Consider the following 24,577-nt stretch of genomic DNA (forward strand, 5'->3'; position numbering starts at 1 on the left):
TCATTTTATCTATTTCTATGAAGTATGTTCTTCTTCTGTGAGTGTTTGTGGAAGTTTCCAGGATGGTTTGCTCTGTGTACCCTGGTTTGACAGAACCCACTGCTTTCTGCAAAGTAATTGGCTCGGCACTGAGGCATACCTTAACCTGGGGGCTGTTTTGACTCAAAAAAAAAAAAAAAAACCAGCCTCTGGTCAGAAAGATACTAGACTGATGAAAATAGTACTCCCGCTATCCCCAACTTATAGAAGGAAGAGAAAGAGATATATAGAAAGAAAGTAGAAAGATAAAGTGTGATTGCTGTTACTCAGAGATGGAAAGAAAGATAAACGGTGAAACACAGCAGCTGGATCGCTCATGTACACGAAGATACAGATCGCACTAGAAATCCTTTGTCTGTAAAAGTCCAGGACTCGGCTGTCGGAGGAAGAAGAGGATTAGAAAAGTTTCAGGTTAACAGAAACAGGCTACTGCTGTCTCTCATTGTGCCAGCTTATTGACTGTTTGTGTGTGTGTGTGGCTGGCACATAAATCCAATGATGGTGCCACTTGTCACTGCCATCATGATCAATGACCTTGTCTTGTTTTCCTGTGTGTGTGTCTGTGTGTGTGTGTGTGTGTGTGTGTGTGTGTGTCCAGTGCCAGCGCCCACGCAAGCTCCGACTGAACCCCCCACCACAGAGCCCCCTCCCACCATACCACCTGCTAAAGAAGGTGAGCAAGAGGCCTAACACAAAAACACACACTCTCATATTATTATTCCACACTTGTACAGGTAATCTTCTTAGTGGTCTGATTAATTTTTGCCGGAGATGCACCGATATGGATTTTTTTTCAACCGATACCGATAACCTTCTTGTTTCTCGTGGCTGATAAGCAATACAATAACCAATCATTTCAGTTTCTTTTTGTACAACTGAGCGTTAGAAAGACCAAGATGTCTTAAGAAAATATGAATGATTTAATATTCCATAGCCCTGACCGAACCAATCACTATTGCTAACACATCAAAAACAAAGAACAATTCAGAGGTCAGAGATCAGACATTTGACGCAATCCTGTTGTCTTCCTCCGGAACAATGAAAGACGTCCACGCTGCAACATGTTTTACCTTTAGACAGTGTGCTGCATTTGTTGTTGTTGTTCTTCTTCTCTGTTTATTGGCGGCTCACAAACCAAGTTTAAAGGTACATGTACTGCCACTCACTGAGTCGGGTGCAGAGTTGGGTATAACGCGTTACAAAGTAACTACTAAGTACTCTAACGCGTTACAAAGTAACTTTGATTAGTTTTTGCAGTAACGAGTAACCTAACGCATTAGTTTGCTGTTTGAGTAATCAAATACTTAAGTACATTTTCAAACAAGACATCAGTTACTTCTGTTACTTTTAGAACGCTGGTCCTTCAGCTCTGAAACAGCAACGGCTGTCGTTTGGTTCTAATAACGGAGATAACGTTAAATCTATCAGTCTGAAAGAAGCCACGGAGCTTGTGGCTCGCTACATGGTCGGAGAAATGTTGCCATTGTCTAAATAGGTGGAGTCTAAATAGGTGGAGTAGGACTCACTGACAGACATATTTCAGACTCAGGACTTGCATTATGCCTGGTACACGCTACACACTGGTACTCACCAATTATCCCCGGTCGTCTTTCACGGCGTGTTTGATGTCATGGGGTTATTCTACTTTTAAAGTAATTGAGTTACTTTACTCAGGGAGTAACGCAGTAAACTGGGTTACTTTTTTAAAAAGTAACGTACTTTGATTACTTTTAAAGTAACCCTTACCCAACACTGGTCGGGTGTGTAGATGCCGCCCTTGTTAAGTCAATGAAAAGAGTCTGGCTTCCTATTATCGGTGTTGTTTATTGGCTTTAATTTTAATTAACAGAATAATGCACAATTTTTAAAATGTCCCATTATCGGCCCGACATATATCGTGCATCCCTAATTTATATGTTAACTGTCATCACCTGAAACAATAGTTTATCAGCTCTTGAAATGCTTTTTAGTTCAAATTATACAAAGTCATGCAGGCAAACTTGTAAACTGATACACTCAGGATATGCCAACTGTCATATATTTGTCATTAACAGAACTTCTGCACAACTTGCAGCAACAGAGGCATGCAATACTTGTCATGTCAGTGTTTTACACTGTGAACTTTTACATCACCCGAACTTTCCTGCATAACTGTAACCTTTGAAAACAGACAATTATTAACAGATATAGTTTCACACATTCTTATATTTTTTCATGTTTGACTGTGGAATGTTCTTTTTCATTTAATATATATTAGGTGTTTATACTTTTACACTGTGTTTGTTGTTCTGCACTTAATCACAAAAACAAACTTCTTGGCAAAAAATAATTTCTGATTCTGATCCTGATGAGGTGGTAATAACAACCTCTTTCCACGTGACCATTAAGGCAGCACTTTGGAGTACAATGAAATGTTTTGTTTGTTGCCCATGTTGTTTGCTCTCACTGTATGTTTGTATTAGGCCATTATGATATTGCTACAGTGGGCTTATTTTGACCTTTTGAAAAGAAGTGTTTGCAGCTGACAAGCATGTATGCTTAAAATTGATGCATTTCTTAACTTTAATGCACTTAAAGGGTGTATAAAATTTGATCAAGGTTTGTTATAGTAGATACTTGCATTTAAATTACTTACAAATGGGATTACAATTGGCTGCAAAAACAAAACAGAAAGCAAAATAAATATCACTGGGACATTGCTATGTTGGAAAATGTAAGATATTATACAGAGCTATAGTTTTGCTCTTAAATTTAAAACCATGATTGACACCACACTTCCAGTGCAAGTCTTGGTGCTCTGGCATGATTTTGAAACAGGAAACAAAATCATTTATTTTTAATAGAGTGACTTTGTTATGTCAGACTGCACTCATTACACAGCTGTAATCTGTGTTTAGTTTCAAAACATCAGCCTGACCTGGAAGGAACTTTGGGGGCGCTATAACAAAATCAGGGAGGTTAAATTTAAGGTAAGCAAAAAGTAAAAGTAAAGAAAAACATTTAAATGTCTCAAACAGGAAGTCTGCGAGACGTTTACTACATCCCACAGTGACTTTATTGTGTGAACTTTACACCAGCAGCTGTGGGCTGCAGCCTTTGCCAAAATAAAGATACGCTACTCTAATCCTGGATTATTTGCTTATTAACTCAGGCTAAGGAGAGTTAACCTGATCGGTCCCACCCAGCTCCTACTTCACTTTCTGTTTTGCAGCATACAAGGTGCACTTGTGATTGACGGGTGGCTTGCCACGACTCTATAAAACTACAGTATGTACATGTTGGCAAGTCCTCCTTAACATGAAGCAAACTAGAATGTTAACAGTAACACACAGTTTCTATTTTTTCTAGACCCAGGAAGCAACGCTAATTGTAAAATAAATTTTCCTTTCAAATGTTTATTGAATCACTTAGAAACTAAAATGTTAAAGGAAATCCAAACTTCTTAAAACTAATTCAAGCTGCAGCAGTGAATGACTCATGACAGACAAAATATTCTGACTACAGAGGATTTTTCCAAACAACACGAGCCTAGAAGATTAGGAACAAAGGGTTATGAGTTCACAGTGCGACCCTCCACCTCCCACCCTGACCGTCCTCCTCTGTTCCCGTCTGATGGGCTCCGGTAAAAGAACACTGCAGACAAGAACCGACACACCCGCTGAGCCCGTCTGTAAGCGTTTCTGTCTAAGTTTCTGACCTTTGTCAGGCCAATGCCTACATCTGTAATGACAGGCAACCTTTACTCAGGACAGAACCACAAAGATGGGGAAGAGAAAACAAAGGTGCACGTGTGTCAGAGTGGAGGAGAGACGGACTGACGGACAAAGTGATGGGGAGGATGAGAAAAACAGGCAGAGATGGGGCTGCAGACAGAAAGCAGAAGGGAGTAGACAGAGAAAGACAAATGATCAGAAACACGCAGTGGTGGCAACAGAGAGAAGTGAGAAAAAGACAAGCTGTATAAAAGCAGTGATATCGGGAAAGTCATGGTGATGAGTGGTGAGAGTGCAGACAGAGAGAATGGAAAAAGTTTCAGTAATATCATGACTTTTTTATCAGCTTTTATTAGAATCAGCCACATAAACTTTGTGATCAAAATATTCTCCGGCTGACCTTTATCTTGACATTTCTGACAAGCATGAGAGCTCCACTTATGAAGTTCTGTAAAAAATAAATAAATAAAAGAATAGCATTTGTCTCTAATGAAAGCCAGTAACACAAGCTCTCTTGTACTTTGTTACATATAGAATTACAACCACGTTTCCTCATAAACAGTGTCAGATACAGTTACGTTTTTTTCCTGGCTTTTATGGAGGCTGACATGGTCGTGAACAGAGTTTGAAACTTAGCGAAAAGTTTGAAAACTTGATAAAACCACAAAACAACTTTACAGCAGGAAAGCTGAAGGCTACTGGGAGCCATTTAGAAACCTGAGAAGAACAGAAGAAGAAAAGTAACTGATGGACCAGGAATATGAATGAGCAGAATGCAGAGAGAGAGAGAAAAACAAACACATCCAATATAGCACATTTTTATGGTCAGAAAAAGAGTTTGCAACTCTTAATTTTATAGTGTGCGCTGTACTTTTAATCTTTTAAACTTTACAGTGTGCACATTAATCTGAGGGCCCAGCCTTTGCATGTTTACCCTTTGCAGGCGATGTATATTTGCAGCACTTCATTCTATACATATTTACTCAGTCTCCGTCAGAGTCTGAATATATTAGGCAGCCAGTTAACATTCAAGTTATGCCTTGTCCTCCGAAGACCTTCATTCTATATGAAATTACTTTTTTGTAAGTGCAGAGACAAAGATGATGTGTTGACAAAATCTGTGTATCTCTCTTGTCCATCCAGTGTGTAAGGAGGCCAAGGCTGACCTGGCATTCCTGGTCGACGGTTCCTGGTCCATCGGAGATGACAACTTCATGAAGATCACACGTTTCCTCTACAGCACTATGGGATCGCTGGATCTGATTGGTACAGATGGAACCCAGGTCAGTAGAGTTGGATACCGAACTCACTACTTTTAAGGGTACCAACCAAATTATGTCAGTACTACTAATTACTGATTCACATTAGAGTAATTGGTGACAAATGTGGGTACCTGAGAGCACATCTAGGTGAGAATGCTGGGTTTAGACGAGAGGCAGAAGTGCTGCAAAATGCTCCCCAAGCCTGGAAGCCGGCTGCTGGGTTCAACTTCAGACAGGAGGCGGAAGCATCCCAAAGCCAGGAAGCCGGGCACTGAGGTCCATCAGCCACCCAGTGGCTGCTCTATCAGCCGCTCTGTTGGCCATTGCATCAGCCGCTCCATTGGCTACTTCGTCGGCCACTCTGTCAGCCTCTTTGTCGGCTGCTTTGTCAGCCTCTCCATCAGCTGCTCCGTTGGCTGCTCCATCAGCCTCTCTGACGGCCGTTTTGTCGGCTGCTTTGTCAGCCTCTCCATCAGCCACTCAGTTGGCCAACCCATCAGCCCCTCTGTCAGCTGCTCTGTTGGTTGCTCCGTCGGCCTCTCTCTGGCGGCCGTTTTGTCGGCTGCTTCGTCAGCTGCTCTGTCAGCTCGCTCTACTCCCCAGCAAGCCAAAGCTATTGCTACAGCGCCAGTCTGCTGCAATAGTTTAGCCGTCTGGTGTATTTTCTTTTTTTGTACTTGAGTAATAACTTTGTCACTGCTAGATGAGCAGACACCCACACACAAGCAAACAGACAGATGGAGACATAAGATTAGCTCTATGTGCGATTGGAAAAGAGCAGAGAAAGTAAAAGGAAAGTACTGGAAAAAGGTATTGTTGTATTGGTTAAATGTCAACGGTACCCACAGGTCAGTCATGTGACCGCGGGGAGAATGTCTAATCCCAAAGAAAAAACTCAAGAGTAAAACAGTAATGAAGTTTTACTTGTTTGCTTGTACCATATTTCTCTTTTCCCAAATGCCTCATTGTATGGGGAAACATTTCTGAATTAAAAATGTTAGAATTCAATCTTGACCATCTGGGCTTGAATAATGTTGCAGTGAGTCACCTCAGAGAGCTGGTATTCACATTAATGACCGCTCGTGGTTCTTGTGTCTAGTCTAAATGTCTGTGTCTAGTGAAAATTACTGTATTGCCAGTTTGTACTGTATCATAAGTTACCCAACAGAAATACAAATGTGCCTAATTTTTGTTCACTTGCTTTGTAATTCATTTTCTTTGTTTTAGCGTTTTTTCTCTGAAAAATGGGTGCTCATGTGAAATTGAATGTAAAGCAGATGCTGGGGATCCAGCCAAAAGTAGCCACAGTGAAAACCATAAAAAATGATGAAATAAAGAAATTACATGTCACAGTGTAATCTGTGGGTAAAGAGCCCGTTCACAGACGACAGAATGTTGTGAAAAATGTATATTTGTTCATTTTAAATATTGTGGGATAATCCCCCAAAAGAAGAAATATTACAAACCCCTGCATATTCTGCAGGGGTTTGTAATATTTCTAGATGTGGTGTTTTGCAAGCACAGCACAGTCAGCGTCTAACATATAATAAAATTCACATATATCCAATAACCCATCACCCCTCAACTCTTCAGCTCCAGCCAGCTACTTCATACTCTGTCCCCCATCTCTCATATACTGCATTCATTTCACCTTCAACTCCTCTGCAGAACAGACAGAGAGAAAAAAATGAATATCCTTTCAATCTATCAGAAATAGACTTTCATTCAGTAGATAATAGAATAATGGAGACAAGACGCTGTACATCCATAATGAAAGGATGGAGAATGACTTAATGTGATGGCTGCCTCAAGATCTGCAATTTGTTTACTGTAACACCGTGTCCTAACAGCAAACAAGAGTCTGACTATCACACTACATCGTGTTACACCACACCTGTCCACACTGAAAGATGGAACAGCATTATGCCATGTAGACACCCTGCTTACCTATCAGCTGTGCACACAGAGGCGTTAGATGGAGATGTAACCACTGAAGAGATGGGCGATTTTATGAACCCAAAAAAATGCATGACAAATTACAAACCAAGAAGTGAACAACTGGGCCTATAAAATAGGTCAGTGTAACATAACTATACTGAATATAATACAAGGTGTTAACTAACAAACTGACCTGTCAAAATGACACACAAGGGAGCATATATAGGAGCTTGGCCAAACCAAATAATACACAAGGGGCAACCAAAATGGACGACAACTACAACTACATACAAAGCAGAACTATTTAAACCCCAATCCCCTCCATGGGCATGGCAGCATATGGTTTGATTCAATGAGATGGCTCCAGGATTTAAGGCTGAATCCAAATGCCCAGATTTCACCGCACTTGCAGACTTGTGGACTTTGAAGGCGCGTTCCCGTGAAGTCTGGGAGTGTTAAGGTCTACAATTCATCCAGTCCACAAGGGGCCTCAAGTGGACTTCCTGTAGACTTCCAGAGAGTCCACTTGGGGTGCAGGCTTTAGCAGACTTCACTGGTTTGATAACCCACAATGCATTGCAATACGGACGTGACGTTGTGGGTTTTTCAGCTGCTAAAAAAAACCCCTTATGAATGTGTAAAAATAGTTATTGATAGTTAGGTCTATTAGAATGTTACTTGAATTGTGTAGGCCAGGAATTATATTCAACTTGCTTATTTACAATCATTTCTCATTACATATTAATACATGTTAATATATTAATATATTTTTGTTGAGTCATAAAAAAGGCTATACATGGGATTTATATATATATATATATATATATATATATATATTATACTGTGATATTTACTAGAGGTGACATACAATAACATGCAGTACAGCCAACAGTAGGTTATTAGTAGCGTCAGCCCCCCCTAGTGATTCCCCTTCTGCCAGATGCAACCTTATTTAGGTTTTTGTATTGATAACCTTGTGAACCAGCCGTTCCTTATCCATTGCAGCACAATGCGAGTGAGAGGAATTAAATGTAATGGAGTGTATGACAAAGGTGTAGCTCAAAGGGGTGCACCACAATGTGCTGCGTCACTCATGACCAGTTAGGACATTCCAATGGAAACCAATGCAATCTAACGGATTAAGTCACTGGCACTCGCTCGCATTACATCCAGTTAGGACACCTGACCTGCTAGCTATTTCTTCCTTCTTCCCATACAGAAATTATGGACGTGACAGACATTTGCCCAAACAATGACTCTTGACCAGCCTGAGTGTACCCTTTGTCCTTTTGACCCATGTGGGCTTGGCTCATTTATTGTTTCAGGAATGCTGCTGCTGTTGGCATTAATTGATTCTGGAAGGATGCTTTGGAGCAGAATTTCACCCAATTTTCTTTGGCTGTCCCCTGACACATCAGCATGACCACACAGCACTGTATCTATAGAAAAGTTTAGAAAAGTGAGGAGGAACTTTAAACCCCCAGTGACTCGATCTTTACTTTCTGGAAAGGCTTTCCTCTTAGTTGCTGTGCAGTATTCGATTAACTCTGCTCATTTGCTGCCACTGTGTTTTGAGCCAGAAAACATTACTTTTCTGGCAGGAGTGGTGGTCGTAATAAGTTAAGTCTAGATGCATTAATAAACTGGAATAGAGTTCAGATGGTTCAAGCATCGACTAATATGCTATCAACTTGATTCTACCATGAGCGATACTTTGAATCACGTTCCTGCAGTGAATATTACCAGCTCCACTGCCTCAGAGGGATCTCATGTATCCGGTTCATCAGTAGTAATGCCAGGCTCTAACTTGGGGCAGTAATTCTCTATCGTCATTGTGAACTAATTTCTTTGTGCTACTTGCCTGCGCGCCCCCCCCCCACTGTGTCAGCAGAGCTCAGCTGGTTCATTTGTCACACTGTAGAGGTGCTTGCTAAACCTTTTTCTTTCATTTGTGTAATGTCTGCTGTTACGCAGTTTGCTACCCTCGGTGTGCCCCATAACCCTCTGGCAGAAGGCTACCAAGAGCAAAACACAGGCTGTAATGTGAGAGAGTTGGCTGTACAGTAAAGAGAGTTTGGCTGGTGAATGTAGACCGCCCTGAGCCAACAACAGCACCATTAGCAGTCTGGAGGTAATGATAGTTGTTCTCCTCTCTTAGAGTAAGCCAATTAGATTGATTATAGCGCTGATTTGGGAGTTTGGACACATATATATTTTCTGTGAATTTTCACTTAGAGACTTGCACAGAATAAGGCTTTTATATCTCTGTCCGACATCGTGGTCTTTTACTTTATGTGCTTGGTGTGAAAAATATTAAGATCACCAGCACTTACCAGGTTGAAGAAAGGTGAAACCTGTGATCTGTTACTGCTTTCACCCACTGAACCATGAAAATGTTTCACACTGGCGTTTTGTGTGTAATGCACAGTTTAATTTGTACAGTATTCACTTTGTCGGGCTGTTTGGGCTGCATACCTAATTTGTATAATTACATTGTTTCCTGCAGTGAAAAAAGGCAGCATCTGTTTGATACTGTTAATGCTGTTCAGAATAAATGCAGAAATTTTCGGTGATAATGAGGTAACTATTAGGTTTTTGGACCCAAAACACAGACATTTGGCTTTACAGTGCTCACATAATGCCACATGGGCTGCTCGGAGCAGTTTGCTTTCTTGGTTATTATTTTGGACGAAGCAAATCTGTACAAACTAAGCAGCAACCTTCAGGGCTGAAAAATGAAGCCAATGTGAAAGTGCCAAAAGCTGCAGTTCCTCGAACGGCCACTTGAAGCTGGCTACAAAAGGAAGTCACTTCCCACTGAACCCCATGTTAATACCATAGACTGTAAAAATAATGGATGTAGCCACTGTGAGCAGCTGTGTAGGAGTGAGGGGTGGGTCTGACTTAAAGACTGTGGTGACAGCTTGCAGACAGCCTGTCGCTCAAAGCGTCCCTACCCTTAATTATGCGCAACTTTAAGTCTCAAAGTATAAAAGTCAACCCCCGATACAGTTGTCATGAATGTTTAAAATAACTAGAGAGATGAAAACCATTTTTTGTACCAGGCTGTAAACATGTTTATGTCTGCTGTAAAGTTGGGCATTTTAACATGGGGCTCTATGAGGATGGAGTTGCATTTGGAGCCAGCCTCAAGTGGCCATTATAGGAACTGCAGTGTATGGCACCTCTATGTTGACTTCATCTTTAAGGCCCAGAGGTTGCTGCCTAGTTAAAATTCCCAACTTTACAGCAGAGATAAACATGTTTACAGCTAGTACAAAAAACAGTTTGGTCTCAATAGCTAATTAAAACATTCAAAGTAAAGTTGGTGAATTTTTTTATAACTCACCTGTTTCAGTTCTTCAAAATACGGCCACCTTGGGTCACTTCTGGATCAGAGGCTGTGATGGCTAAAATGCCAAACCTGAGGCTTCAAAACCAAAGTCCACAAAGCAATGGTTGATGTCACAGTGGCTACGTGAATTATTTTTGTAGAGTCTGTGGTACAAACACGATGCCTGGTAAGACTAACCTTATAATGTAACCTCAGCATTCTGCCTCGCTGCTGCCCCAAACACTTTCAGTGGGCGGGGGTACTTGACAGACAAACTCCCTCAGCCAGTCAGTGTGACAAAACACAGAGGAACATCTTCATAACCTATGGAACCAGTTGATAAATTTAGCTTTTGTCAAATCCAGTCAGAAGAATGCCAAACGTTTTTTTTCCCCCCCAAGAAACTCTTGCTTGTTAAGTCTACTAGGAAGCGTTAGCTGCCATTTCTGTGCTTAACAGTATTGAATGAAATGCAATCCCTGATTGGCTGCTTATGTTGTCAGCTTTAGTTCGGGTCCCTGATTGGCCCAGATTGGATTTTAATTTCTGCAAAGTGTTTGGGGCGGCAGCAGGGCCAGACTGATACAGAGAGTGAAACAGAATGTTGAGCTCATGTCATCAGGACTTTCTTACTAGGCTAACAAACGTACATTCTAGTTGTATTGTGACTGACATGACTGTGAGCAGATGATTGAATTTTTATTTTTGTGTGTCTTTTATTTTTATTTCCTTTAAGGAAAGTTTAAAACAGCAGGGGTCCAGAAGATGGAAATTCAACTTTGTATAATTTGATCTGAAGTGTTATTTGAACTCATTTCACTTATCTTCCTGTCTGTCTCTCTCTCTAGGTTGCCATCGCTCAGTTTAGCGACGACGCTAGGACAGAATTCCAACTTAGTTCCCATGGCAACAAGGAAGAGCTGCTGGAAGCAATTCAGAAGATCAGATACAAGGGAGGAAACACCAAGACAGGTCAGGGCAATATGTTATTGGTTAATGTATGAGTTTTTCATGCAATACTACAAGACGGGTAATTTCAAATGTCAAGTCGAAATTTACCTCAACCCGTTCACAAATCAATTCCACTGGAGGTTTCCATGAGTAGCTGTTCTTGAGCTTTCAGCTATATCACACAGTCTTCCTCAGCAGATAGAGTTTGACCATTTTTCAGAATGCTTTTGCTCATTTGTCCAAAATTTCATGACAACTTGGCAAACTTTGAGTTGAGATAGATCAACCACTTTACAGCAACTGAGATCAACCTTAAACCTCCACTTACCAAGAACTACCTTGATAAGCAAACTTAAAGAAAGCATGTGAAATCTGGAATATGTGTATGAAAATGCCAGTTTTCACCAATATCAGGATACTTGTTGAAACTGTCACATACTGCAGAGAGGCAAGACTTTGAATGTGGGCTTACAAGCTTTTTAGGGTTGTCCAGCTGTGCTAGTAAACACAAGGTGGATGTCAGTAACTGCTAAGTGCTGCTGTGGCTTTACAGGTAATACTGGTTGTTGAGAGGACTCAGCTAAATTCTTGGTCATGGCTCAGTGTCTGTTCAGAGTAATTGTGTCCTTGAGCTCGGCTATCAGCTCCAGGGCTGATCGCACTATCATCTCCCCACTTATCCCTTCCTCCCCCTTCTTACTCATGTCTCTCTCTTCTTGCCTTCCCTCCATCTCCTCTACTCTCCTGCCAACCTCCTACTGTCCTCTCCTCCCTCTCTTTGTTGTCTCTCCTCTCTCATCTTTTCCCTTTATTATTGTTTTCCCTCTTTTTCTTTCAGCATTCCTCCTTTTTTGTCCCCTATTTTTGATCTTCTGTTTACTCTTGTGGCCTTATTTTGTCCTCCATACCCCCTATACATACATCTAGTGTACTGCCTTACAGGTGGAAACAGGTGGAGTTTTAGCTGACAGGGCAGTGTTTGTGTGTTTGTGTGTGTGTGTGTGTGTGTGTGTGTGTGTGTGTGTGTGTGTGTGTGTGTGGTCTACAGCAGAACAGAAAATAAACCATGAAATCTCATCTTACCCATACAAAGAGAAAGAGGGGGCAGCCAGCTCTCACATGGTTCGGCTAATGCTCACAGACTCACACTGTCCCCCTCTCCCCTTTTCTCTTTGTCTCCCACCCACACACACGCGCACATACATGCACATAAACTACCTCAGCATGGAATTAATCCTCTTCAGCAGCTCACACATAATGCTTTCTCCTCAGGCTTCAGACACCCACACAGCTTTTATTGTTTATATATATATATATATATATATATTCAGCATCTTAATACGATACAGTCTTTGGCTTTTCTTTGATATCTGATGTTGGCAAAAAATGTTGCACATTTGCGATCTGTCGTTAGCGTAGCTAGCACACATTAGCTCGGGGGGCTAACTTGGCTTGTTCAATAAATTATATGAATGCCGCACTGTCACCCTAAATGCCCGGCCAATCCTTGCTGAAACTCACAAAAGGTATTTTTTTTTATGTTAAAATATGAGGAAAATATGAATGTTGAATTGTAAAATAAGCTGAATTGTATCAAAAACTGTGCAGTAAAATACCTTTAGTTGTTACAAGGCCATAGTCATCTTGACAAGGATTACATTGAAAACTTTTGCAAACTTTAAAGGTAAACATTTATTTATTAAATTTATGCGAGTTTAAACACATTTGTATTGTGTTACAATATTATTTGAATAACACTTTTTTTTAACACAATTTGTACAACAAGATGTGTGATCTAATTATAACTCTTGATTATAAAATAGATCTGGTAACTAGAACCTGTTCTATATTTTAAATTATATATAAATATATTCAGAGAATTTATTAAAATGTATATTATCTATTTAAGAGACTTCAGACAGGAGTGAACAGTATTTCCTGTTCTGTTCAATGAACGTTTAATCATGCTTTAGTTTCAGTTGTAGACAAAGTACACAGGTACTCTAAGTCAAATATTACTCCAATGAAAGTGTATTTTTTTTTATTTATTTTTTTTAACACCGGGTCCTACTTGAATCCACAGCTAAAGTGAAAATGCTGAGTAAAAGTATTTCTAACCATGTAAGACAACTCGCAGGCAAATCCATAAACAGTTATTTGACCAAACATAGCACATAAACAGGAGCGACTAAATGCAGCCATCTTTGTTTAAAATATTAATCTGGAATCAAACAAATATTTACATACCCTGACATGCTTTCTCAGGTTTGATGGTAATTTCTTAGGCTGTGATGAAATTGTGCGCAGTAAATAGAGCAAACATTTAAAAAGACCCAAATAATTCTTCATTTAAAAAACTTCAAACATGGACTTGAGATAAAGCCATTGATGATCTATGGGGGACTCTTCATCTTTACCTGCTGCTGTAGCCACGGTAACACTGCATAACCAGATACAACCACCTGCTGATAACCTCTCCTCTCTACCTGTCTCACCAGTGAACTGCCCAATCTGAGTGGCACATGCGTGAGGTAGAGGTACAGAAACATCAATTCGACAAACAAATCACATGCAAAACTGCACGATCACAGTTCATGGATTTTTGCATTTTAGAAAAGAGAAAAAAAAAATGTCCATTGACTTCAAAGCAAACATAACGAGAGCCTTCACAGAAATGCAGTTGAGTCAAAAGTACAATATTTTTCTGTCAAAGTGAAGTGAAGTGGTCAAAGTAATAAGTTTCCAAAAATAATAATGCTCAAGTTAAGTACAGATACTCAAAAACTGTGCAAAAGTAAATGGACTTTGTTACTGTCCACCTCTGTTTGGTGTTGATATTTTCCTCTCATTTGTGATTCTTGATGCTCAACCATACAAATTCTATGTTCTTCAGACACACATATACTGAGCTATTACCTAAACCTCCCTACATACATCTTACTCCTTTGGTCCTTGTAGAGATGGATCTGTAGTTGTTCTGGCTTGCATTACAACCCTTAAGTTTGCACTCCAAACCCAAACTATTCCTTTTCCCTCATTCTTAAACCTCAGCCTCTCCTCAGAGACCCCATCAGGGCCCCTCACTGGGTCTAATTCCCCCGAAACCCTTGAATAAAAAACTGTAGTGTTTTGCCTCTTTAACCCCGCGCCTCTGGCAGACATATCTGTGTGGATACAACTGCTAGCCAACGAGAAACCCCACAGCTTTAATGCCTTTTTTATGCTTTTACTGTAAATGGCTTGCTTAGTTTATATCTTCTGTCGTATACCCCTTGGGTCAAGCAAACACACTGTAAATGCATTTTAATATGTGCTCAAAGCAATGCATAGATTCACAGCAAAGTTACAAACTCCAGTCAGCTCCATAAAGGCTTGTTTTGTAGGGGGTAAAGCTGGACAGTACATTTGGGTTTCTCAATCATGTTTATCCATTCTGAAACTTTTTGTTAAAAACTGCTTATTTAAGGAAGCAACCTGCATCAGCTCCTGGCTGCTGCGGTAACTATGAGGGATGAGTACTTTGCTCGATGGCACTGCGGAGGTTCACGGAGCAGAAACTGCTACTTATTCAGCTTCTGTGCCAACTTCTATTGCTAAGCCTTTTCTCACTACCCATTTTATAAACAGTATGTAAATGATGCCTCCTTCTTTAAGACTTTACAGTCTGTTTTTTCCCACAGTCAGTACCCTCTCATGCGAGTGTGAGGGCAGAGCATGTTGAGGATTCAGGGTGTTGAAGCTGATATTCAGGGATCTGGCTTTTCACTATGCATTTATTCATTAAGGTATTAGTGAGCCTCTGACTGGCTTGGTGAATGACTGATTTAAAGTAGCTGTAATAGTCTTTATCCCTGTATATATACTGTAGTGTGTGTGTATATATATATGAGTAAGTGTGTGTGTCTTCTGAGATTGATTTTCATGCTCTACATGAGTAATTGTGCTAATCCCCGTCTCTGCTTATACAGTATATTCAGATTGAGGAATTGTGAAAAATGTGAGCTTGTGGGCAAGTGTGAAGATTTCTTTGTATGTGTGTGTTGAGATGATGGACTTCCAGTATGTAAAGCAGTGTTGCTTTTAATCCTTAATTGTACATTAATATATTCACACATTAGATCACTTAAGACATGATTGGCTTTGTGCTGCGATTTTACTTCAGCAGCCAGTCTGACTGCTTCAGCTGTAGTAATGCAGTTGTGTGAGACCCTCACACAATTTTCAAGGTTTATGAGTCTTTTATGAGTTCAGGAGTGGATGTATGAATGGCCCATGAATGAGTTTGAGTGACTATAAAAGCCAGCGAGACCCATTCAGAATCCATTGTATATTTTCAATAATGCATTTAATTGTCCAATTTTATTTCTGAGGAACTTACTGTAACTTTTTAAAGATTGGAGGACTTCATAGCTCTTGCTGTTCACAATAACCCTGACACAATGTCACAATCTGAGTGTCCATAAACAGATTTATATGCACATGTTGAGGTATCACACTACAAAAAGGTGTATGGAAATGGCAAACTTTGGCAAAACTTCCTCAAGTACACAAAATAGTTTTTAAGCTCATTCAAGGTGGGTTTGCCTTCGTCTGAAAATTGGGATTTGGAAGCACGCCTTTGCCTCATAAGTTCTGATGTAGCAAACATTTGCCTCACATGACTGATCAGCTGTTTCCAGCTTTCCAGCTCAGCTTCTTCCCGGATATTCCCACTAAGATGCAATTTGTCTTCGTCTCTGGACAGCATGAAACATGGCCAATGCTGGCTGACAGGAAAGAACAATTTAAACTTGGCCAATTGAAACAAATTCCTGAAGACCTCTCCCCGTTTTTCTCTCACATATATGGGTTGAATTGCCAGTGCGACTTGTTTTGTTTCAAATTCACAACCTCTACTTCTCCTAAACTGTGTACTGGCAGATTACAGACATGTGTAAAGTGTAGGACAAAGCCTACTGTATCGTGCCAAGTTCTTAGGAAACTATGCTTTGCGGAGTCTAGTTTGTTTGCTCCAAACCAGCTGATGGAAATGTGCCTAATTTGAATTTCTATCTTGGCAGCATTTTAAAAGTTTGCTTAAAATTTGCCAAACAGTTGAAAGAAAAAACAGCTATAATATCCTCACCTGCAGTCACAAAAGAACAGGGAGAAAAACTCTATACTTAATTATACTTCATCAACATTTTGGATGCTATAACAGGAGACATGCTTTTAACTATGTTTGTTTTCTTCCATTGTGTCCCTTCTGAAGTGACAGTGAGATAATTGGTAAACTGTTGCCAGACAGGAAGCCAAAGCCAGACTGATATGGATTTCTTCACACACACAATAAGTGATGGATCGCTGATAAATGACAGGCTTTTGAACCCAAGATCCACTGAAATGTTTTTGTTTTGTTTTTGCTCGCCCTCCCTCCACGTCTGACCCCTCTCGTCTCTCTTCATCCTTATCCTTCTTTTCCAACTTTCTCCCCCCTTCTCTCTCTGTGTGCTCCTACCTGCTCCCCCCTTTCGTCTTCCACCACCCTCCCAACCCCTCCTCCCGCTCATCCCCCCCGTCCCCTCTGCTCCATCCTGTGTCTCACTTCATGCCTGGCTAGCTGCTGTAATTCCAGTCTCGCCCAGCGTGATCAGAGGACAGTGTAGAAACAGATGTATCACTGGCAGATATCTGACAACACAACACTTTACAGGCCAAGCACTCTATCATTTGTCATCACTGACAGCCCAGTGAAAGAAAAAAAATAGTAGGAGGAGGCGGGGGTGTAGTCTGAGGGTTGGTTTGGTCAGACATTTGGAGACAGAGACACCCTCAGGTGTCCAAGAGGTGTTTGGTCAACTGAAAGGCCGATTTGCTGCTTCATCTGGTTTGTTTTTATTGCAAAGTTCCCTCACACTCAGCACCTCTCTTAATAACTGAGGCACACTCTTGAACACACGAGAGGAGTGAGAGGAGAGAGTGTTAAAGGACAGAGGGAGTTAAGAGGATTAATGGCAGTGATTGTCCATTTAATTATGAAAAGGTCAGGTGGAGATGAGTAGATGAGCTTTTTGAAGTATTAATGCAAATTATGATGGGCAGTATGCAAAAAGTGGCATTAAATAAAAATGACCTACCTGTGCGTGGTGATGATCAGGGGACTGTGCTCATTAGTTTGCATGCACAGAATGAGTATATCGCACACACACTGGTGCTTATATTCAGTGTGTGTGAAGTCTTCAGCACTTAAGACCAATTACAGCCATGAAGGACACATTGCAGGTCACTTTCTCCGTCTCTGAGTAACGATAATGCTTTGCAAAACTACAGATACTTTATTTGCTAGTTTCGTACGCATCATATGAACAATTCTAAAGTGGTGTAATATATGAGCTGACTTTTTCATCTGGAGTTGGAGGGGATGGTGGGTGGCGTGTCACCTCTACGCAAGATTCATGCCAAGCTGCTGACCACTGCAGACCACTGTTCGAGAGCAACAAAACAGGTTGTGATTTATTGAGTCATTGCTGTGCTTCCAGCGCCTTTTTTAGGCACCAAACATGAACGTTGTGTGGAGACCTGTTGCTGTTTTTCCAGCAGGGATAGTGGCTCAAAAAAACAGTTGGTTTTTACTGAGATATAGCTGCTTTCCCAGCTGGGATTGTTCCCCCAGAACAGGTAATATAAGACAAAAGATGATCGTTTCCCAACCATAATCAAATGATTTTTGCATATATAGCATATCCATAGTTTGCTGAAAAGTGCAGTGCCAACATTTTGTTTGGTGATTGGGTTGTTCAATAGAGGTCAAGCTCACTTTAGTCGTCAGCTGTAGAAAAAGCTGTCTGGAGGCAAATAGATGAAGAGAAATGTGATTTAAATAGTACTGTGCAAGTGAGCATGATGCTTTCAATTTCATCTTTAACCTTGCTAATGATCTGACTGTTTTGATTTTGATTTTTGCACATAGTGGGTCTTAGAAGACGTGAGGCACAGCTATACACAAGGTATCATTCAGTTCACTGACAAGTTTGTATTGAAACCACATTGGCTGATTTGTTGTGGGAGGGTCTTGAAACCTTTCAGAGCTGTCTAGACAGATCTTTCTGACTGATTAGGTCCATTAGCAGGTGACGTGCACTCTCTCAAAAGTTCATCTAATTTTAGCTTTTTGACAGACTGAATTTAACATTTCCATGTTTGTCTCATCCTTCAGTGTTCAGGTCTCATTGAAATACATCAGACAGTGTCTGCTCGCTGGCATATTTTAAATGCTAATGGCAACCCGGCCTGAATCTGGTTTCAGGAGCTTTTAGGTCACTTATTGTCATGTAATAATTATGAAAATGTATTTTATTAATGTCCCTGGAAGAATAAAGAATACTTGTTTTTTTTAATTAGCAGGTACATTAAAATTGTAGCAAAGGTCACAGGCATTCACATCCATGCTAGAGGTGGGGGAGAGGATTCTAGACTGTTAATGAAGACATCTGTGCTTTCAATAAGTCTGGTTTGCCAGGCGTCTATGCCTCTGTTCCAAAATGTTGCACCAATGAAAAAATTAAGCTTTATATCAGAAGAAGAGTGGTGGGGAGAGGGTAAAGCACTACATAAAGGACCATAGTAATGGTTTTGCATTTTTATTTTTAATATGAATGTGAATATCACTGCTGAACTGTTTCATGTTTTCATTGCGTTATTCCTTCAAGGCAGCCATTGGTTCAAATTTATTTAACTACAACATGAGAACTATCTTGCAGAGACTTGAAGATGGTTTGAGTTAAGTTCTCACAAAAAAAATCACTTGGCTTTAATTTTTCTCTGTTGTTATGGTTCAGTCAGAGACACTTACGTCAAGGAATTCACCATTTGTAAGAAATGTTTATACTGTACGATTTGGCAGAAAAGCCTCTGCTGTTTGAGGGAGCACAAAGAGCCTGGGCAGCAACGAGGATTCTGCTGAGAGAGCCAATCCTCCCTTAATAAACATACATGAACATTAAATCAACTATTTGAAATATCACATAAGGAGGAGGTAGGAGTGCTGGAAGGAGCTGCGTCAGCAAATGGCGCAGGCCTAAACGTAATCAGTGGAGTCCCAGTCATAAGTGTCTGAATTTAATTTCCTGCCGTACACCTGCAAGGATATGGGTGAGCATCACTAGCTAAACAGCTGTGAGTGAGCCAGTGGTTTTGAGGTATATTGGGAATAACAGATCCATCCATCACAGAAGTATAAATGCCAAGTATAAATGGGTATATGGTTAAACGTGTAACTATACTGCTATGGCTGTTAAATCAAGAGGTTTCCTTTTTGTCTCCCATCAGGTCGGGCCATCAAACATGTGAAGGAGTCTATTTTCACCCCAGAAGCTGGAGCTAGAAGGGGCATTCCTAAAGTCCTGGTTGTTCTCACTGACGGACGTTCACAAGATGATGTCAACAAAGTGTCCAAGGAGATGCAGATGGATGGTGGGTATTTTATTGACCCAACAGAAAAAGTCAGTGGTAGTTTAGTAAAGCTGATTATCGTTGATAAAGTAACTTGTGTGTGTTGGAGGCCAGATCCCCATTCCCCCTCTCCATTCTCTGTTGCTTTATGTTACAATTTACTGTTACAGGACATGAGACTGTTCAACCATTAGTTTGAACTCAATAACTCCAGCAATGTGTTACATTACTTCTCTTAATCCTTTCCGCTGACTTTAAGCTTAAAATTAATCTTCTTGTTTAACTTCATTCTCAGGCTACATCATCTTTGCCATTGGCTTTGCCGACGCAGACTACGGGGAGCTGGTGAATATTGCCAGCAAGCCCAGCGAAAGACATGTCTTCTTTGTGGATGATTTGGATGCTGTGAAGAAAATCGAAGAGCAGCTCATTACTTTTGTCTGTGAGGCCGCCACCGCCAGTGAGTAACACCTTATGTTTAAAACAGAGAGAAGGAAAGAGACCAGGAGGAGAGTTTAGAAAGGACTCTTGTTGGTGGAGAGACACATACGGTGACGTAAAGGGGACCTTTTATGCGTTTCCTTATTTTCTGTCATGTTACAATGTTAGATGTTTATATTAAAAGTGGCCAGATTTTGAAATAATGAGGTAAATGTACATGAAAGTAATCTGTGTGAGCAAAAATCTCTAGGCTTCAGACCACTCTGAATACTCTGTTTCAAAAGGGTTGTTCTACTTTGTTTACAGGTTAAATCAGGTCGTTATAGATTTCTTTATATGGTCATCTGTTTCAAGCACACTACTGTAAGTGTTAACATTACGTAGCCTACACTGCTACATGTAGCTACGTGTTCAGGGAAACATGTAATCTTGGTTGCTGATGTTTTTAATTTCACATCCAATTGTGAAAATTTTGGTTTAGAAGCTTTTATTGGTGTTTTTTTTACAGTAGAAAGTACCACTATACTCTGTCACAGTCATTCCCACTGCAGCAATGACAGTGGAGAGATGCCAAGCTACTGAACACCTTGAAACACTAACCAGTCAGAGCAGACTGAGTTTTTTCGGGTGGGCTTACAAAGACTGGTGCTAAAACAGAACATCTCAGACAGAGGGTGAATACAGGTGTTCCAGCACAGATGAGAATAAAGTAATCAAGCATGTAAACATGTTCTTGTAGAAACTGAAAACGCAAGTATGAACCAAAAAATTAGCGTAATAGGTCCTCTTTAAAAAAACAACAGGGTTCCCGTGGTCATGAAATTCCTGGAAAAGCTATGAAATTAGAAAAACAGTTTTCCAGGCCTGGAAATGGTTTGGAATTAACAGAATCTTTAGGAAAAGTTTTAAATATACATTATTTTGGCTATTGTTAAAAATGTGTTCCCAAAAATCCCAAAACATTTCTAACGTCACGTGAAATATGTTCCTTCTATTAGCTACTAATTTAAAATCTAGTGCTGCACAGCCTGACCTTTGAAATGTCAATAGTATCACGTGGCAGACATAGGTGTGTGTAGCTGGTTCAAATGTTTAACAAGCAAGAAAAGTTAGCAAGCGCTAGCAGTTTACTTATCTGTAAATGCCTAGGAAGTACAGGTTTATTAATGTATGGTTTCCAAACCACAGATATAATGGATGTCTTGAAAAAGGTAGACCTCACCTGGATGTAAGCTTTGCACCAAAATGCATGACGTTGGCAGTATGGGGGAAACAGCTCTAGTCAGCCATGCTAAAGGGAAAAAGCATCAAGACAACCAAATGACGCTTCAACATACCTGCTGTAGCACGGCCAGATATTGTTACAGCTTTGTGTCTACATTTCATTCCATATTCCATGCCACATACACAAACAACGCCTGTCTTAGGTCAAAGCACACTTGAGTAAGAGCTCACTATTGCACCCAGTGATTGCTACATGGACCTAATGTGAGCTATTTTTAACTTCCTAAATAGAGTCATGGAAACGGGGTAAAATATTGAGGAAAAGTTTTCAAATTCTTTGGTAAAAATGTGAAAAAAGAGAATTAAAAACATTAACGCTGGACTAACAGACTCTTTTGTGTCTTTCAGCGTGTCCATCTGTTTTGATGAGTGGTAACACGATGGCAGGTAAGAGGTGCAAATGATGAGAAAAATGCATAATATACTGTACAGCAGTCACACAGGTCCCACCAGTGTGTCTAACCTTGATGGAACACTAATTATGATGATGATAACAACATAATGATGATGTGCGCTGTTGGGGCATGAATAATTGTAATTACAATGATCACATGGCGGAAGAGGGGGATGCTGATCGTGGGGAGGATGATGGGATGATGATCTGTCTCTTGCAGGTTTCCGTATGATGGAGAAGTTTGGCCTAGTGGAGAAGGAGTACAGCACCATACCTGGAGTTTCCCTGGAGCCGGGCTCATTCAACAGCTTCCCCTGTTACAGATTACACCGTGACGCCCTCGTGTCACAGCCCACCAAGTGAGTATGACCACTCTAAGTGGGGGAAATCTGAAAACACAATTTACAGTACATGTACAACTCAATCATAAAGGCAGCTTGTTGACCAAGGCTAACAGTGATCCCAAAGTGGCCAAAAACCACACTGATCCAGTCGCAGTTTTAAATTCACAAACTTCCCCTACATCAGCATACAATATAAGTGACAGCAGGCGGAGTTGTAGGTGACTGTTTGTTCAGTGACAGTTTTATTTGTTGTGTGTGTCATTGAGATCAAGATCACTCTCACAAGAGACACCTGAGAACAAACAAGTACACAAAGCTGTAAATTAGATGCAGGGTGTCTACAGGTCCCTAAAAAGTCTTAATTTCAGTCTTTTTTTTTTCAGGCCATAAAAGTCATTTAAAAGTCTTAGATTTTAAATTGTGAGGTTGCCATAAAAAAAATTATCTAATATAATTTACCAATCTTTTTATTTATTTTTGGCAAAATTGGTGAAGTTCCTTTGCATGAAAGTTGCAAGATGTTACAAGTCTTTAAACCTACCACTGAATCTAATCCTGTCTTTCTACTTTATACTTGAATTTACTTGTTGGCACAGTGTAGATTAACCTAACTCACTCTAATAACCATATTCCCACTATAAAACTAACCAACACAGGGCTACATACAGTCGCACGCAAAAGTTTGGGCACTTTTTACTGCGAATAGTCAAGTGAGTAGACAATAAGCTGATCTCCAAAAGGCGTGAAGGTAAAAATGGAGCATGTTTTTCAACATTTCAAGCAAGATCAGTGTATTCATTTTTGTTTTGTACAATTTTAGAGTGGAAAAAAAGGAAAGGAGCACCATGCAAAAGTCTGGGCACCCTATATAATCACTGAAACAAGACTTGGAAGACTCTTAGCTGGCTACAAAAAGCATTTAGAGGCTGTGATACTTGATGAAATGGCGCTACTAAGTAGCCTACTGACCATGCCAGATGCCCAAACTTTTGCTTCAGGCCCTTTTCATTTTTTTTTCTTAAAATTGTAAAAAATTAAAATAAGAAAGGAATCTTGCTTAAAATCAGGTTGCCTTTTACTTGCTTAGCTATACACAGTAAACGAAATTTGACCACAGGTGCCCAAACTTTTGCATGCAACTGCACATACGTTTTTACCTTTTATACTTACATGCAATGCTTGATTAAGAAAAAGTTGATTTGTCCAAAAATCATTCTGAAATTTGGTTAAATATTATGTTGAAAAAAAAAAAAGCATTACATTTAAGTGTCTGATACCTGTAGACATCCTGAAGATGATTCAGTCTCACAAAAGAATCATCATGACACACAGAGACATTAATGGATAAATCACAGAAAGGCATATATCATGATTATTTTTAACACAGTGCATGTTAAGTTTAGCTCATGTTCAGGTTCATACTTGTGTTTTGTGTTTCTACCAGAACATGCTTACATGCTTTAATTTTAACAACACTTTATTTACCTCATGTTGTCTGTGCTGGAACACCTGTATTCCCCCCTTTGTCTGAGATGCTAATTTTTAGTGCCTGTCTCTTGAAGCCCCCCTCCTGAAAAAGCCAAGTCTGCTCTGATTGCATTCCTGTTTTTTTTCTGCATCTCGGCATCGTGTCATTACAGACGGGAAATGACTGTAATGAAGTGTAGCATCACTTTCTACCATGAAAAGTCACCAATAAAAGCTTCCAAATCCGCAGGACATGTTCCAGCAGGAATATGGTCTAAAATAAGGGACAAGTTAACAACATCAGCAATCAAGATCCCATGTTTTCTTGAAGTTAAAATGTAGCTACATGTAGCATTGTTAGGCAACGTAATGTTAACACTTGCAGTAGCATGACTAGAGCAGAAGACCTTATAAAGGAATCAGTCAGGAGCTGACGTCAGCTTGTTTCAGAAGTAACAAAAAGCAACTTTGGCTACATTAAATATAAACATAAACAATACAAATATTATAATATATGAAAAAAAATAAGGAAAATCATAAGAGGTCCTCTTCTTCCTGTTTCATGGAGGTCGTGTGATCCTCCTCCACTGTTTATTCATGTATGTTTGCTTGTTAAGTGACTCTCCCTTCCTCCACTGGACATGGAGGAAGGGATTATGGGCCAGCAGCACACACAGGGTCCTAAAAACTATTTAACAGTCCTGCCAATAAAAATGTCCTGAAGTTCTGGCTAATAGTAAACCACTGGGGAACTAACATGAAAGAAAACGTGTTAAAGATTCTCCTTTATCTTTGTTTTTGATTATCTTTTCAAGTTCAAGTCCCACTCAGAGCACCTGGGCTGTGTTATACTTGCTATCTTTCACATCCCACAATCAGTCCTTGCCCTCATTGCTAATAACCACAGATAATGATCATGAAGACTGTAAAATTTGAGCTGTTCACTGCCAATGTTACAATAAAGAAGGGCTGTGATTCCA

At 40.1% G+C, this 24,577-nt stretch overlaps 1 protein-coding gene across 5 annotated transcripts in view; it reads left to right on the forward strand.

The window, feature by feature from the left end:
- col14a1a (collagen, type XIV, alpha 1a) overlaps positions 1–24,577 on the forward strand; it is a 188,890-nt gene that overhangs the window by 89,180 nt on the left and 75,133 nt on the right. For all 5 annotated transcript variants that reach the window (XM_049584055.1, XM_049584054.1, XM_049584058.1 and 2 more), the window contains 7 exons: positions 638–712; positions 4,896–5,035; positions 11,135–11,258; positions 19,545–19,688; positions 19,963–20,127; positions 21,741–21,779; positions 22,007–22,145. In XM_049584055.1, the coding sequence (XP_049440012.1) occupies positions 638–712; positions 4,896–5,035; positions 11,135–11,258; positions 19,545–19,688; positions 19,963–20,127; positions 21,741–21,779; positions 22,007–22,145 (826 nt within the window). The remainder of the gene's footprint in view (positions 1–637; positions 713–4,895; positions 5,036–11,134; positions 11,259–19,544; positions 19,689–19,962; positions 20,128–21,740; positions 21,780–22,006; positions 22,146–24,577) is intronic.

This window comes from Epinephelus fuscoguttatus, linkage group LG8 (assembly GCF_011397635.1).
Source record: "Epinephelus fuscoguttatus linkage group LG8, E.fuscoguttatus.final_Chr_v1".
Lineage (NCBI taxonomy): Eukaryota > Metazoa > Chordata > Actinopteri > Perciformes > Serranidae > Epinephelus > Epinephelus fuscoguttatus.